Source organism: Physcomitrium patens, chromosome 14, assembly GCF_059467195.1.
Source record: "Physcomitrium patens ecotype Gransden chromosome 14, ASM5946719v1, whole genome shotgun sequence".
NCBI lineage: Eukaryota > Viridiplantae > Streptophyta > Bryopsida > Funariales > Funariaceae > Physcomitrium > Physcomitrium patens.
In genome coordinates this window covers 5,302,255-5,320,207 of record NC_143423.1, presented here as the reverse complement: position 1 = coordinate 5,320,207, position 17,953 = coordinate 5,302,255, and the positions used below count along the sequence as shown (strand labels likewise).

Below are 17,953 nucleotides of genomic sequence, written 5' to 3'. Positions count from 1 at the left end.
ACTTAAGACTTATGTATTGATATAATTACCCCTATAGGAATAATTTTATATATAAACTTGGTGTTTTTTTATCTTAAGACTTGATTGAGCAATTAGTGATAGTTAGAAGTCCAATACTTTTTTAAAGAAAATTCTCTCTACCTCAATAATACAACCAAGGACCAATATATAGACATGGTAAAGAGCTAGAAAATCTCATAGAACATCAAATATCTCTATTTTCTTTTGGATTTATCTTCTCAAGGATAATCAAGAATGAAGACATTGTTAGTACCAAGACTAACATAGTTAAAAGATGCAACACAAATATCAACAAGGTAAGATGTAATATTGATAAATATGCCACTTTTGTGGCATGCTTGCCTTTGTATTTTTTTACAAAGAAGTCAATGTAATTTTAGAAATCATAGTAGATGATTACCTCCTTATAGAAGATGGTAAAGAAATCAAGTAGAGAAAGATTGTCCACAATATTTTTTCACAAGAAATAAGATACCTTCAACAAGATCTACATTTTTGTAGCACCATCAGCCCATTTTTCATTGCATATATAAGTAAATATAAGCATTATATTACAAAGTTCTAATATATACCACTTCAAATGTTGATAAAAGACATCCAAGAAAAAAATCAAAGAAGACACCAAGATCAAGTGACAATAGTTGGAGCCCAATAAAAAACTTGAGTAGAAGAAATTTTATGCCAACATTGATGTCAACACCATCTTTATTGACTCATGACACTATAATCATCAAAAAATGGCTTAGAAAGCAGTAGTTTGTGATATCCAATTAGAACACAAAACTTTAAAATAAATGATATATAAGTTAATAACACTTGATAGAAAACAAAGCACAAGGTTTTAACATCACAAAGACCACATCCAAGCTACAATCTAGAAATATTATAAGCTCAATATAATAGTACGAATGTAAGTCAATTAATTGAATCATAATGTAGTCTAGTTGTACAATATTTGTTCAACATCTTTGAGCATCTATGATATAGACAACAGATTATGCAAGGTCAAGAGCATGTAATCATAGCTGGAAGAAAAAAATCGTGTTATATTCCAACATCATGACAAACTTATAATTCCTAGGTATAATTGTACCACTATGGAAGATCATTTATAAGAACTATGAGACAAACTTCAAGCAGTAAAGCAAAAACAAAGAACCTTCAAAACTATGAATTTTTTTGCCTAAACTTGAGTTAAAGAATTACAAGTAATCAATACTATAGTACAAAAGACACAAGTAGCATTTAAATGTGCAATCAATGAAGTATATATATAATTTAAAGGTGCATCCCATAGAATGAGCATTACAAGCGAGGCAAATTTGCCTATACCAATAGAACAAGCTTTAAAAATTATCTTGATTTTGGCCAATTTAGCATTAATAAAAGAACAATTTGTACTTGATGCACTATTAACGACTCAAGTAGTCTCACATCTTAAGCAAGCCCACAAAGGTGTGAATTTATCTTGTATATCTTTCAAATAAATGGTCAATTGTAAAGATTGATTGCAAATCTTAGATATTGTGTCTAACCATGATTTTAACATACTCAAAGTTTGTACCTTTCGATTGACATTGCTAGTATTATACAACCAATAATTTATAACTTTGGCTACTGAGTACAAGCTCTGTGATGAAGATATATACAGTAGCTACTTAAATAATAAAACTAAGGATGTGTTGTAAGAAATATATATAATCTCAAAATATTTTGCCAAACATCCACATCCTAAGGAATGATATGCCATCCACACCAACTTGGTAGATTGTTTATTATGCAAAAAATAAATAATTAATTTACTTTCTAATGTCTATTTACATGCATTAAAAAACTAAAATAAATATCAGTGCATGCATTAGGAATTTTCCATGATAATACAAAAATTTTACATTAGATATGAACCACCTCACAATATTCAATCTCATTCTTGTGAAACAACATCAAAGATTTCCTTGCATCTCAAACATCTTAAGGATAAGATATGAGATATCTCAAGGAATGAAGTGTTACTTGCCTAAGGTGACCACATCCACTTGTAAAGACATTATTTATCCAAAATGCTTGTACATGCCAATAAATGATACTTGCCAAAGTATTCCAACAATATGGCATTAGAAAAATAATAAGCAAAGAGATAGGTGTCATTATAAGGACTTCAAAATTAATAACGATGCAATATGTAGAAAGTTATTTAAAGGTCCAAGATACCATAACAAGGTAGTTAAGAATTAACATAGTACTAAGTGGATCTCGAGCAATACCACCATGAACTAAGATAGTATTAGACCAAAGGCGGTGTGATTTTGACTGAAAAATAAACATTGCCTTACTTTCTTTTTTGATTGTTATGTGTGTTGCATCTAGTCTCATAAGGTCTTGCTCCATGTTTGTTGATAATCCTAAAATTTCAAGTAATAATTTATACGTCCAAACATCAAAATATTATATTCAAATTATAAAAATTATATTTGATGTATTTTTTTAATTTAATTTTAGTCTTCTTAAACCGAATAATATAAAAGTATACTTTAAATTAATTTTGTGAGCTCCTTTGCTTATTATAATTATTTAAATAATTATTAAATTAATGATTATGTTATTTTTATTAAAAAAAAAATCTTAACCAATTATTAAATATTAATACTTGTATAATAATATTTTCAAAAAAAATTAAAAAATTAAATAGATGATTTTTTTAAATAAAAAAATAAAATTATTTATAGTTTTTTTATAAAATATACTTATATTGATGACAATAATAATGTACAAAAAATTAAAAAATTAGTCAAAATGCATGTTGTATGTGTGTGTGTGTTTTATTTAATTAATTAATTAATTAATTTTTTTATGTATTCAATAATTTTTAAAAAATATGTATTTTAGTTTTAAATACATCCTTAAAGTTACAATTTTATATGGAGAATGATAAAGCAACACAAATTTTTACTAAAGCGACCCACTCTTTTTTAACCATTATTGCATCCTTGTAGCCCTCATCCATGTTCCCAATTGTTCCCAGTTTTCAACTTTAACTAAAGACAAGGAGGAAAGAGAGGAGAGAATTGACAATGTCAAGACTGAAAGCAACGAATGGGAACAAACGAGTGGCTGGAAATGAGGAGGGGAGAGAATTGAGAACGTCAAGACTCAGAGCAAAAAATGGGAACAAATAAACAGCTGGAAATGAGGAGGTGGTTAAAAGAATACAATGATGGTTTAAACATGTGAATTGATTTAGTAAAAATTTGGATTGCTTTATCATTTCTCTTTTATATACGTAATCTTTGATTGAACTTGTAAGTTGAAGTACTAAATGATATATATAAAGTACAATTGTTAGTTTTTTTTAAACTTATGTATAGATATTTTAGCTTTTAAAGACTTTATATATATATATATATATATATATATATTTTTAATTATTAAATTTTAATAAAAATATTATTTATAGTAACTAATCCATTATTAGATTTTATAATACAAACATTAGAAGTTTAATACTAATTAAAATGGAACTAGATTGAATAAACTTGACAGCAATGCATGATGTTTAATATCTTCTATTCTTTTGTAAGAATTTTATTTCTTTAATAAAATTTGATTTATATATAAATACATTTTAAAAATATTGAAATTTTATTTTTTATATGTATTAATCATTTTTTCTTTGAAAAGTATCCACAAAAAAAAAATATGTTGATATCTAAATGTCCAAAATTGTATTTTATGTAAGCATTGTTGTATTACATTTTGATGCAAATAAAAAATATAAAATAAGGTGTATATCATCTGTTTTTTCTTGTAAATTATTTGCTTTTAGTTTTCTTATTTAATCTAAATATATTATCCATGCTATTTTTTTCAACTTTCAAACACAATTTTTTTGTATCAATAAGAAGCACCTTGAGCAGATTGTCACTACATTTTTAAGTAGTATAAAACTAGTCCAATAGTTCTGCATATCCTAATTTAATGGATGAGAAAACACAAAATAAAGATGATACTCATAGACCAAGTGACAATGAGGAAAGAGGCACTTTTAAGTGTTAGTGCAAGATTTGGTGGATATGTGTGTCTAGATGAATGCATATCGACGTAACCCTAATTCATTAGATCATCCTCCAACAACAAAAAAGAAGGTTGTTAACACTGAATACTAGTGACGAAATCCTCACTTGGATGAGTAGAGGCTTAGTTGATAACATGACATGAGCGGACACTAGCTTCCTCTAATTATCTGAAGGGAACTAATCTCGCATGATGGGGAAGAGCAGCTTAGCAAGCCTCAGGGGAAGAGAATGAGTGCAGACTCCGAAGACGTAGTAAAACTCTGGGTCTAGATCATAAAGCTGCGTCCTGCAGCATCGGGAGGGACATCGAAGAGAAACCACTAAATTGGGGGCCCACGAAATGTCAGTCTCTCGATTCCTAGAGCTAGATGAGGCTGGCTCCAAACGTTGGGTGTTAGTTTGGAGTTTGGTGTTTGATCCCACCAAGCGGTGCTCTCGAGGCTGTTGAGGCATACATGTGAGTTTTCTGGATGAGATTGTTGAACAATCTGTGGCAACTCAGGAGAAAACTAGCATTAATGTAATGTTTACTTCGATGTTGAATGAGCTTCAGTGTTGAAAGTCTGACTCCATGAAACTTGTCTCCATGAAACTGTTGATCTTCAATAGCTGTAGGCCGAGGGCTGAAAGTTGTCCAAGGAAATGTTGGAGATTTGCGTCATGAGATGAATCACACATGGACATAAAATTTTCGAAAACTTCCTGGAATCTGGACCGGCTCCACAAAACACTATGAATCCATGTGGAAAGTTTGCCTCAAGCAAGTAAAACTAGAGTTTAGGCCAAGCAAATTCTCTCTGTAGAGGGTTGATTGTTTAATACGATCAAAGCGGGCAAAAACATTTAAGAAGCGAGCTGGCATTGGTCATCTGCAGATTTCTACATCAGGAACAACGCCTAATCGCTTGGCCAATAGCATTTCCAGTGGAAGAAAGATTGGAAGTGAATATACGTAAGGAAGCATATTATCAGAAGCTAGCCAGGAAGATCTCGAGAGAGGAACTAATCCCTAGCACACAGGTTTACACCACAAGCACAATGCACATTAGCAACGACAGGACATGATCACATGGCGAGGGCACACAGCAAGCGTGGCAGGTCCTTGATGGTTTTATTGTGTTTGGTAGCATCTGTGCGTAGTACTGCAGTCCAAAGCACAGCTTTATAAGCAGATCTGGATCCGCACAGACATCAGACTCCTCGATAAAAGCAATCAGCCGAGGACGGCATGGCAAGAATTTCTGTAAGGCAGGGGTAGCGTCACGTCCTTTTTTACGGGTCTCCTCTGCAAGTACCCTAAGGAGAAATTGACGAGGGCGTGACATAACCACTCTGCTGGAAGGCGTCATGCAGACACTCTTCCAACTCTGAGTGATCAATTAATGGCTATTACGGGATCAACGTGCCCTTGATGAGAGCTACTGGCCTGCACTTGCAGTTCGCGAGAAAGCCTCAGTCCCGATCTCACCACACCCACCCACTTCTCGGTGCTGGCAGAGCTGAAGAGGAATCTGCATTACCACCATTTCTCTCCTCAATGCGATCGTCTAGATATTCGCAGCACAGAGGGTCGGCAAATCATGCAGCCACGACGGACGGTGCTCAATGCACGCGGCGTGGCGGAAAAGTCTGTCTCACTCTGTGCGCGGCGAGACGGACGACGCTCCGTGTCGATGCATGCACCACCACAAATGTATGAATATCATCTTATAGATAAAGTTCATTGGAAGGATGACGATATGGGTGGATGAGGATGCGAACCTCCATTGCATGACAAGCTTGACAGGATTCTCACATTATTTAGAGTTTCTTGCACTGCCACGTCTGCCTCACTGTTACTGCACTTTGGTTTCTATTTAATCTCTGTCAGCAAACTAGTCGTCTTTTCAATCTCTGCGCTGTTGAAACACATGAGTCACAATATATTGCTGATGTTTGGTTATTTCTCTTATCTAGAACATGAAGAATGAAAATGAGGAAAATACGTTGTGGTGTTTTTTTCTCAGCACATGTTATAGATCTGTAAATTGCTTGGTGAGAGTACAACTCACGTGATTTTATGTTATGTTTTCTGTGTATTGTGTGTGCTAAAACTAACATTCTCCTTCAAACTTCAACTATGTTCATGGTTGGAGATGTTTCAATAACCCTGCGCTTGAATGCCAAGGTTGAGCTTGGGATTGGGATTTCGGTGCTACTTCTGAAGGTGGGGGGTGTGTGGAGGGAGGCGCGTCTGTAGCGAGTCGTTTAGCGTTGTTTGAGTCAAGATTGGAGGTTTGCGAAGTGAACTAAGTGAGGCTTTCGGTGAGAATTATTAATTGTTAGTGTTTCCGGGAGCTGTCGTTGGTGAGTGCTGCAAGGAGTAGTGATTAAATCAGAGCTGCACTTGCGGCACGTTGTAAAGAGTATTGAAGATGTTCGAAAGCCGGGAAGGATCAGAAATATATCAATTTACTGTTCGTTTTTCAGATTTAGTTAAAACCCTAGGCTCGAACCCCATAATCACGAGAAGAGGGATTGATGGTTGTTTCTTCAAGGTTTAAGAGACGGTGTTCGGAGGTTGAGGAGACGTATTGTGGTGAGGCGTTCTTGGGTCTGCTTGTGAAGGTTTTGAAATGATTTTTGCTTTGCATTTTGACGTGAAGGATGGGGAATATAATTTCAAGTGATTCGAAGAAAGAATTGCTCTATATTGACCTTATCAAGCCGTGGTTGATAGGCGCCCTTATGAGTTGTATCTAACTATATGTGGTCATGCTTTGCCTGATATTTCTGTCTTCGAATGTGGTTAGCATGGAGCAGTTACATCATATAGACGTAGTGAGGCTGTTTCGCCAACGACAAGTTGTACATAAAAGATAAAGTTGTTGATAAAAGATCCTGCTACACTATCTTACGGAACTGCTAATGCGACTTGTTCAAATTTCTATTTTCCAATTACCAAGCTACGCAAGTTGGTTGTTAAATTATGAGACTCAACGACGCGGTTGCATGTGGATTGCAATTGGGATGACAGCCAAGTGCACTCTGCAAGCGCCGCACAAATTTCCACACCAAATCGAGGTCGAAGTACTTAAATCAGATCGTTTTTAACGTTTCACCCCCATGGCATCATGCCGAAGACCTTAGCATTTGAGATGACGGCCATTTGTGAAGAAGAAAAGTCGGTGCCTTGCATCATTTTTTCGCCGGTTTCGTTACTTTCATGCCTTCCTAGACTCTGAACCAGTGTCTGACCAGCCGCTACGTTGTGACAAATCCTCTTCACTATCAATTGAAGTAACCAGAGCGTACTATTTGCCATCCGAATACTTACTATGGGACGAGTGACAGGAAAACCCAACACATGCAGTTACCTGACCGACGCTGCCAACAGAGTAGCCGTATGCATTGGCAGGCCGTCCTTCAATACGTACTTAAACTGATCTTGAGATCCGTAGAATGCCTGGGCTTGACGGCTCTTCATCGACACTACACATTGTTGAGATCACATGGAATTGGCATCCTTCTGTGACTCCAGAAATCGTCTAGTATATCGAAGTGTGAAAACAGCTTACTATGTATTGGTTCTTCTTGTGTGTTTTTTTTATCACATGCTAAGTCTTGTGATATGCCACATTGTTGCACTACCAAACGGTTCGAAACCGTTAAAGCAACCACGCACTGATGGATGGACAGGTTGTGCATCAAAGTGCTGCTGCTGCTGCGAGGACCATCTTGCACCACAGGGTTAACCCACTCGCAGGGCACATGGAGCAACTCATGCGTGGGCACGGTAGAGTTTGTACGTGTACAACCTCGTCCTCGCTCGCTTTTTCTCTCTCTCTCTCTCTCTCTCTCTCTCTCTCTCTCTCTGCAATTTTTGGGTTGTTTTGTTGTTGTCACACAAACAGCCCTTCCTTCCCAATCACTTCAACAAAATCATGTTGGCACCGTCCTTCCTAGGATTCCAGTAAGGTCATGTAACGCTTGTGTTCAAGGTACAAGAACAAGACATAGGAACCAGTCAGAAACTACAACGTCAACTTGAACTGCAGTTTCGGTCCAATCGCAGACAGAGTCCTCGGTTGAGAGCATCAGAGCACAAGTGCCACAACCAGGCACTAGAGTTCATCAGGGACACAGTGAAGCAAACAGTTCTTTTTTATCTTCCTTACAGAGTCCAATGCGACGAGGTCCAGTTCATGTCCTCCGACCAGCGACAACGTCAAACACATCACCTTGATTGTTTTCTTTTTGGGGAATTTCCTTCACATCGCAGCTAAGGTCTGATCAGGTATTGTGCAGGCGTGTTGATGCTTCGTTGGAACCCAGCTGCCCATCTGCTGTACACGCACTCAGACTGAAGGGGAATAACAATCCAGCACCTGCATATCTCGTGAGCCATGAATGCAGTGAACAGACGGAATCCCACGCCGTCTCTCTGTATACACACATACACACACACATACTTGCTCATATAAACAAACACACACAAACACACTCACACAAACAAACACGCACAAACACACACACACTCTCTACTTATTTGCTCCTTGTTAACGTCTCAGAGCTAAATGCATAGCCATGGTCTTAAATGCAAGTGGGTAGGAGTCTTAACAAAACCCGCATTCAAATAAAATTAATTTTCAGTCTTGGCATTAATACATATATTTCTCTCTCTCTCTCTCTCTCTATATATATATATATATATATATATATATGTGTGTGTGTGTGTGTGTGTGTAACAGTTTGCACACTCGTATCTAACAATAAAAACCTTACAAATTTGTTTGTCCATTTATCTCCTGTTATTATATTGTTTATTGTTTCATACATGTATTTTTTTTTCTTTCTTTATTGCTGAAACACAAAAAAAAAAAAAAACGTTTATTGCTCCATTGTTTAAGTCTTTTATATTTAAATAGTTCTTGTTGATGTCCCACTTATGGTAGATATTCTATTTACTCGACATGAGCTTTAATTATTGTTCAAATTTTTTTGCAAAAATCTCTTCTAAATCCAATTTTATATTTTACTTTATCAAGATAAAATATAAAATATAAATTCTGACCAAGAAAAGGACTTGTTTATGTCCTCTGTTTATATGTTTGTTGTTTGTCTTTCATATCAAATACGATATAATTTGTATGACTTAAAAAACACAATTTAAAAAATAACATGATTTTAAAGATTTTATTTGGAACTCTTATCCATAAAAATGAAGTTAATGTTCTAGTTTTAAAGATGTAAATATTAAATTATAAAAAACATGAAATATTTTTTTTAAAGAGTTGTGACAACAAATCAGACGTAAGAATGAAAATATCATAATTAAATGTTATACTAAATGCCCGTATTGTACGTATTTAGAATTTGTATTGTGAGTAGTGCAATACAAATAATTCTTCAAGTTCAAATAAATCACACTAGAATAAGTATATTATTCTCCTTGTCAGTATGGATATCAAAAACATGAATTCTAATTAAATCTAAGATTGAGGACCAATTTTATCTCAGTAAAATAAATAATCAAAACTAAGATTCTTTTTAAATTGATTTGCGGAATAGCTTTTTTAATTAATCCGAAAATTAATAATGTTATTTACAATAAGAAAATAATTCCTTTAATCATAATTGTACAACTTTCAATTTTTTGAATCTACATCAAATAATGATATTTTTATTGCCTTTAATGTATTTTCAACGTATATTCAATGAGTATTTTAAAATACTTTACTATAACACAATAACAATAATAATAGTTTTTAGAATTATTGTATCTGTCTTCAGGGTATTGATGTTTTTGATTTTAGAGTGTAAATTTTAAATGATTCTTGTGATATACATTAACCTTTTGCTAATAATCATAGTTTACTCGGAAATTTATTCGCATAATGTCAATTCTAATACCGACACAAATTTACATAAAAAGTTGTTTTAAGTAAACAATTTTGTTACAACTTATTGCTCTAAAAGTTTACGTTGAAAGCAACCAGCAATTAAAAAGTTGTAGAGACAAACATGAATAAGTTGTTTGTCATAATTTCTCGTTCATGTATTCATAATTAATATTTGCAAAACACTATTGAAGAACTACACAAAAAAGACTAGTCTTTGTAGTGTTGATTTTGGTATTCGTGAGGTAATATAGTTCATTGCAAATAAAAAACTGAAATACAGATATTTAGAGATCAGCAAGTTCCTGCACATTCTACCACATCATCGTCTTTCGTACACCATGAGGCTAGTTGAATGGGCAATGAAGTTTAAGAGACTACATGTCTGAGGATAAGAAATTCACTTTTTTAAAGTACATGGGTGTTTAAAGTTTTTTGCAAAGGAGTAGCATTCCCATTCAGAGTAGCATGCCTACTCTGAATAGCTTCAGATGAAATCAGATATAACTTAATTAAATGAGGCGAACTTGGATGAAATAAAATGAATTGCCCTTCCAAAAATAATAGGTTACAGGGTCAAAGGATTGAGATTACATTGTTACCACATCTTTAAGGACATCTAACCTACTTCAAAAGACTCAGAGAAAAAATCAGCCTAACCATCTGAGAATTCTGCCTACCATGGGTCCTGAAAACTAAGAATCGTTTACCACCTTCTCCTTTCCAGGACTTACTCTGAGTAATCTTCAGCTTACATCTCTACATTGAACTTGTAGCCTAGCTGAGCAAAGCTTTTTCTGAATCATTCGATCATATATATGTACAAGACAGACTCAACACTTCGAGTGGTATTTACCAATTGAGAAGTTTAAAGAGTGCACGAAGTCCAACAGAGCTGTATGATCCAGTTGCCACATCGGCGGAGATGCACTGAGATGCCAAGTGAGGAGATGTGGGTACTTCACGGCACGGGCTTATTTTGAAGCCGTAGCGGAAGCGTCTACTTTTGTTCACATGCAGGAAGAGGGTCTGCTTTCCACACTATGTCTTTTAGGCCCTTGGAAAGATTCTTGTAAAACTGCAAGAGTAAGATAACAAAAAAGTGATCAGCAGTGGTGACGTAAACTGAGAGATGATCAAAAATAACTTGCAATACTGCTCACAAGAGGCTAACGTTTTGAGAACCATGCATAATTAAGAAAGCTGTGATCTCAGAGATTCTACAACTAGCACATGCATCGAGCAATTTGCTGATCAAAGCACAGAAAGTGCACTACATGGAATCTTACATGGTTATACTCCAATGTATCACCACTGTTCTTCTGTAACTCAACCATGTAAAGAGAAGGCGCCACCTCGAACACCTCGGTTGAGACTGAAAGATGTCCCTTCCTGCCCAGCTTGTCTCCTTGTAACTTCATCTTATAATCTCGCTTCTGAACATTAAAGCCCAAGGGCTTCGCAGCTTCCTCGATTGAACTGATGATCTCTTTGGCAGATTTCTTGCTTGTAAACCGCGTGTCCTCCTTTTCAGGAATCTGTGAAACAAGGCCACCAAACAAGCTTAAATAAGGATTACACCACGTCGCCAGAAAAAACAACTGCTATAAACCCAAGTAATCAGCGTAGAAACTGGTCACCGCAAAATAAATTTAAACCCAACTACAATCAGAGTATACCCGTCATTGGTAATCCCTGCCAGCATGAATTGAAAGTGCCCAATTCAACGAATAATCAATTCTGCACTAAAAGTTGTTACCTCTTTTGTCTCAAACAAACTAGAAAGATTGAGGCCCGAAGACAAAGAGATGAGCTCAAAAGCGTTCATAGTAACCGGTTTTGATTCCTTCCTTTCTACAACTATATGTTCCTGAAGTTCAAATGCAGTACAGAGTACATTAGAAGGGAAACATCACTTCTGCTAACACCAACAGTGCTTCTTTCGATCGGTTCAAACTAGAGACTTTCCAAGGGGCAGAGGATTACGGAATACATAATTGACAAGTTCACTAGAAGCCAATTTCTTTCACTAGCAGAGCATACAAATGATATGTCCTCATACTTGTGAACCGCTGAAGATAGCATTCACATCATCAAGGTTGACATCAGCTTCTCGGTCAAACTGAGCTGGAGTGTATCCCTTCTTGAACCAATCATTTTTATAAATTTCAGCTGCTGAGATGCGCTGCAACCACATTCAGAGACAGATAAGGTTCAACACATCTGTAGATGAAAAATCTCCAAAGACTATGGTATGAAGCACTAAGGTCGGAAGAAAAACACAACTGTATTTTTTTAATCCTGTCACTTACAGTTCTAGGGTTGGGATCCAATATCTTTGAAATTAATTTCCGGGCACCTGACGGGAACCAGGGAGGCCATGAGAATTGAGCCCGATATATCTGCATACATACACGAACAATATTCAGGACGGCATGAAAGACCAACCCCAAAAAATAAGTATGATAAATAAATTAATTAATGAAAATTAAAAAGAAGCAAAGTTTCCCATGTATGTACTCCATAACATTCTGACATTAAACCACAAAATCAAAAGTGGAAGCACACCTTCTTGTACAAAGCCATAATAGTGGGCTCCTCAAAAGGCAAGTACCCAGCCATCAGCACGTATAAGATGACACCGCAAGACCACAAATCAGCAGTAGCGCCCGAATATCCCTTATCCATAATCACCTCAGGAGCCACATAATTGGGTGTTCCGCAAGTTGTGTGTAATAATCCATCAGCCCTAAATTGCTGCGGTAGCGCACTCAAACCAAAGTCCGAAATTTTCAAGCTCCCCTTCGCATCCAGAAGGAGATTCTCTGGCTGTGAACAATCCAAATGAAATTATTAGGTTAAAAAAGCAATAAAAGGGACAGATTGTTCATCTTCCGTTCTCCCTTCCGTTATTTTCTCGTTCTGTTTAAGAAAACTATCAGTCAACAGAAACCAGACGCAAGAGTGCCATCATCATGCAATAATTCATATGAAGAAATGAACTCCTCGTATGCTTACCTTCAAATCTCTATGAAAAACTTGCCGGCTGTGGCAATAATCAACTGCATCAATGAGCTGCTGAAAGTATTTCCTTGCGTCGTCCTCTGACAGCCTTCCTTGTTGAGCCTGAAACGGCCCAAAAATGTAAACTATCAGCCAAAAAGACAAAGCACAGACAAATGCTTCGTGATGGGTAAGAAAGAAATCAATAAGTCGCCCAAAAAATCAATCTTTGCTCAAGATCAAAGTCAACACTAATCTCAATGACGCACAGGAAACTCATCTAAGCAACGTTTTCGTAGAGCAACTTACAATCTTGTTGAAAAGTTCGCCACCTGTAACATACTCCAGCACAATATAGATTTTTGTCCTGCTGGCCATAACCTGTCATGGAGAGCTCCAATCATTAAACCCTAATATGTATAATTGCCGATTAGCAAAGCGACTAGAGGTGGGCAGGAGGTATTTCAAAAATGTGAACGTTGAATGAAGAGCACGATCTAATTAAAATTCATACTTACTTCCAACAGCTGGACGACGTAAGGGTGCTTCACTAGCTTCATGGTAGATATTTCTCTTTTGATCTGCTCAACCATCTTATGCTTGAGAATCTTGTCCTTGTCCAAAATCTTTATGGCAACAGTATGGCCAGTGTCGATGTGCTTAGCCACCTTGACTTTGGCAAATGTGCCCTCTCCCAGGGTCTTGCCGAGATCATATTTGCCGACCCGCGTGCGCTCCACGTTCGTAGCCGGGATACTTGGTGTCGCGGTAGTCATGTTTGCTTGTACGTAAGTAACCTATCTAACTTTCACCCTTCTCAGTCTTGCGCTGGTTTCGCGATATCTTTCCTTCCCTAACATACAATAAAAAGAGTCTGCACAAACAATAGAAATAGCTAAGTGGTTTTCACAACAAATAGCCTTCGCGAAGCAGGAGAAGCAAAGCGGTTCAAGATTCTGCCGATTCACTTGTCATCCCCAAAGCAGAAGAGAAGCATCGACGACCCACGACCAGCGCCCGAATCAAACAATTGATACAAGGCACGATCTAGTTGCACAAAGGCCGCGTCGAGAATTGTATGAGCCTGCAACCACCTCTCTACAACAGCTACCTTGGCAAGAAGTCTCACATTCCATCCTCAACAAACAAGAACCCAAAAAAGCGCTCGACTGACTGAACGGCAGGAGGGGAGCAGGCTAGACAGCACGAAGACAAAATTCGAGAACGAGTACCAAACATGATTAATGCCAGCATTCGTAGGAGAAGGCGCAAATACTCCAGAAACTACGATTCTCTTCCAGCGTAATGGTGCTGGCGTCTGACAACAGTTCATCCAAAACACGTCCGCGCCCAGAACATTCTGAAGAGAAAACTACCGTTCGACCTTCTTACAGCGTTACAACGGGCACGACGATAGCGACAAGTAAAGGACAGGAACATCGAAACTTTGAGACTGCAGCCACCTACCTGGGCACACAAATCTTCTCATGCTGTCTGACGAACGCTTCCACATCCTGCACCGCAACTCATTTTCATTTTTCACCCGGAGCTCGTTTCTTCAAAAATCAGCCGTGTGTCACAGTGCCATTCCTCCACCTTACACCCACAATCTCTCACCCTCACCTACCTCGCGACATCAACCATCTGCCTGCCTACCCTCGCACAGCCCTTAACATGCACCCACAGGTCTCTCTTGGCGGCGCCCAGACAGCTCGCAATTTGCACGTCCCACGCCCACAAATGCTTGCAAATTTCCGGCACAGGCCACGGGTGTGAAGCTGCCGGGGACAATCTGACGGTGGCCGTGTGAAAACCGAGGAAACGAGACACAGTTGCTTCAGGATTCTACGTGTTGCTCGTCGTGGTTAATGCCTCCCCCTCTACAACGTAGTGAAATCAATGAGCGATCTTTGCTGCGGCTGCCGCCTTCTTCGTCAGGAGCATGCTCCACTTTCAAGCCTCCCCCACACGATAACCGGCGTCCGAGATCCGGACCCCACTAGATCGGCAGCAGCAGCGCTCGAGGCTTCATCGCACGGCGGCCAGTGTCACTTCCATTTGTTTTTTCACCCGCGATAGAGCCCTTCAGCGAGAAGCCGCTCCTCCAACTCACCAGTATCTCTCCCCCTCCCCTCCCAGTTTTGCCCCTTTTTCTGTGCGATGTCCACTTAGCCCTTCAGAATTCTCATTTTATCCTCCAAGTGGGGGCCACAAAACGCGCGCACACACACAGCCATCTCAACGCAATCACCCATTTCATTCATTACAGCATCGCCATTCCCAATGCACGTTAACTCCACGTTAGGTACAGCTCTCTCCCGTTCATCGCAACCAGTGCACCGACGGTCACACAACCGAGTTCCAGTTTCCCCTTTTTCTCATTCTCTCCTTCCCTTTCCCTTGCCTGCTCAGCATCACGGTTCTCCGTATCCACCCAACTCACACTTTCCAACTGCACACTCTCGCACACTCTTCTACGCAGTGCTGTTGTAGAAGCAGCCGCAGCAGCAGCAGCCGTGGGACCGATCTGAGCAGGTGGTGCCTTTTTCCATGACGCGGCTGCGGTCCCATGATTCTTTTCGAACCCAAATACCGCAAGCCGTCGCCGCCGCCGCCGCCTGCTCCACAGACAAGCTGCAATGCGTGCAACTCCTGCCCCCTCTTCTTTTATTGTTCTGGTGCTCCACACACCATGGAGGGGATGCAGCTTTTGCTTCTTTCCAAGTTCATCTTTTTCCTTATTGAGTTCCCAAGCAAATGAAAATAAGGGGGGATTTAAGGTCAATTTCCGTGTGCAAGCATTATGCTTGAATGTGACCAATGCAATCAAATCATGGAGGAATGCATGATGAGTGACACCAACAACACAGTTGTTCCATAAGGAGATATTATGATCCTCCCCCCACAAATGTAAGTGAAGTGAGTGAGTGACAATGCAATGTACCATACATTCATTCATCATTCTTTGGTGTATTATACATAGTGAATGCAGCATTGGATGCCATCAGGGGACCCACTTTCTCATGTCTCAATTTCTGTACTTGTTGTGGATATTTGTGTTGTTGAACATAAGAAACAGTGATTTGAGAACTTCAGTTGGGTCATTATTTGTTGCAGTTTTTTTTTATATTATTTTATTTTAAGTTTTTTCATATTTTTATGATTTGACTTTATTCTTATCCTTGGAGATGCTAATTGTGAACTGCATGTAAATTCTATAATTGAAATTCTTACAGAAGCATTTTTTTTTTGTGTGTTAAACTTTGTTTGATAGTATCTTGTTTTAGAGATGTCTTCTTTAACTCTAGTTGCTGCTCCAGTTGATTATCATTGTGGCCAGTGAAAGTGATAGAGTTCTTTCATTTTATTGCTCATTTGTTCATTTGGTTCTATTGACATGTGTAATGAAGTTCAAGCCTGTCATGGCTTCTTTAAATTAGGACTTTCTTTGAAATACCTAATTTAGCTTATTTTAGGATCATGGCTAAGTTTTATTTTAGGTTAATTAAGAATGAATGAAATCTATTTACATAGCTATCTAAAAACATCCATCTTCAACAAAATTCAACAAACTATGTCAAATTGTTTAGAATGTTGGATACTCTTGAGCGAGAAGTCCATGAGGTATTATTGATACTCATCCTTCTCTCACTTGATCACGAAGAAGTTGGATTCAATAGTATTTATATTAGAAAAAATAGAGGCAAGCTTGTCACAAAATTTTTGAAGTTGTGGTAATCAGCCATCACAATAAGTCTATATGACATTAAATTCTACTTGCAAATTGAAGCACTTGTCAACGACGTCCTTGAAGGTCATCTTCTCACGGTAGGTGTATACCATAGTTTAATGGTCATTCTTAATATCTTCAATATATTGAACATCCCGTCCAATCGATTCTAATCATAGTTTGTATTGACAAATAGAAATGCATAATAGAGACATCCATAGGATCATCACAAAGATGCCTTGATCTTGAACAAAAGCCTCTGCACTAGTGTGAGCTACATACCAAGATCCATAGATGACCAAATTTGAGATGCCATAAGATATGACCAAAGTGTCAACATTGTGCAAACTTTGCACTTTGCACAAATCCACCAAGGACTAAATCAAGCCTTCAAGTTGGACTTTCTTTTGATTTGAAAGAATGCTTAGTCCTTGCAAGCATGTCACAACAGTGGAGAGTATCTTTGCAACATTGTTAAGTGCAAGCAATACCACCCACGAAGAAGAAGGAAGAATACATGTGAGTAGCTTCTAGGTGAGGTACTCATAGATCATTACTTGCCCTTATTTCAATTTTTTCATGGACGACCACCATATGTCCACAAATTTTGAGCATATACAAACCATCCTCTTGATGAAGTTATACTACTAACGAAGGTGAGAGACAAAATTTATCAAGATGTTGACAAATTAATTGTCATATAGCTTGACGTATTTGGCTTAGACTACATGATTAAGTTGGTACATAATACACTACACTTGTATAACTCAATCACCAATTGCCTCGACGATCTTTTTTGCATTGCAAAAAATTTGCCTAATTATCATCCACTTGCCATCCATGCTAATTCCAATTAGTTATATCCTCCAATATGGAATGACATCTAAAAGTTTTGAACTTGTAGAGAAGATTACTTTAATTGTCTTGTGATTGAAAAGTAGAATGATAAGAAGGTGGAGGTTGTGCAACTTTAATTAATGCTCGAATTAAATTGGGAAGTTAAGGTCAGAGGTACCTTGCTTTGAGCCAATATCAAGAGCAAGCGAAAATTCTCATTGTATATGGAGGAGTTCGGTAATTTTTTGTAAGCTCACAATACAAATCATCTTCACAAATAAAGCTACATGATCATTATTATACCTACTGAAGGAGCCCATGTGTGACATGGTCTTCATGACATCCACAAGGTATGCTACTATTTGGAACAAGGCTCTACATGAGATAAAGCCAATCATAAGATGAAACAA

At 37.6% G+C, this 17,953-nt stretch overlaps 1 protein-coding gene and 1 long non-coding RNA gene across 2 annotated transcripts; one reads left to right on the top strand and one right to left on the bottom strand.

Moving 5' to 3' along the window:
- The first annotated feature begins 7,643 nt into the window (after positions 1–7,643).
- Positions 7,644–8,581, top strand: LOC149987812 (uncharacterized). The gene is made up of 2 exons (XR_016506267.1): positions 7,644–7,878; positions 8,382–8,581. It is a non-coding gene; the product is annotated as an uncharacterized LOC149987812 (long non-coding RNA).
- A 1,919-nt stretch (positions 8,582–10,500) lies between these two features.
- LOC112291268 (CBL-interacting protein kinase 23) lies at positions 10,501–15,131 on the bottom strand. The gene is made up of 10 exons (XM_024538436.3): positions 14,444–15,131; positions 13,495–13,850; positions 13,286–13,357; positions 12,992–13,099; positions 12,542–12,802; positions 12,286–12,375; positions 12,036–12,158; positions 11,733–11,843; positions 11,263–11,511; positions 10,501–11,051 (listed from the first exon to the last, which is right to left on the bottom strand). The coding sequence occupies exons 2-10, from the start codon at positions 13,750–13,752 to the stop codon at positions 10,974–10,976; spliced, it is 1,350 nt and encodes a 449-aa protein (XP_024394204.1). The 5' UTR covers positions 13,753–13,850; positions 14,444–15,131; the 3' UTR covers positions 10,501–10,973.
- Between the last annotated feature and the right edge of the window lie 2,822 nt (positions 15,132–17,953).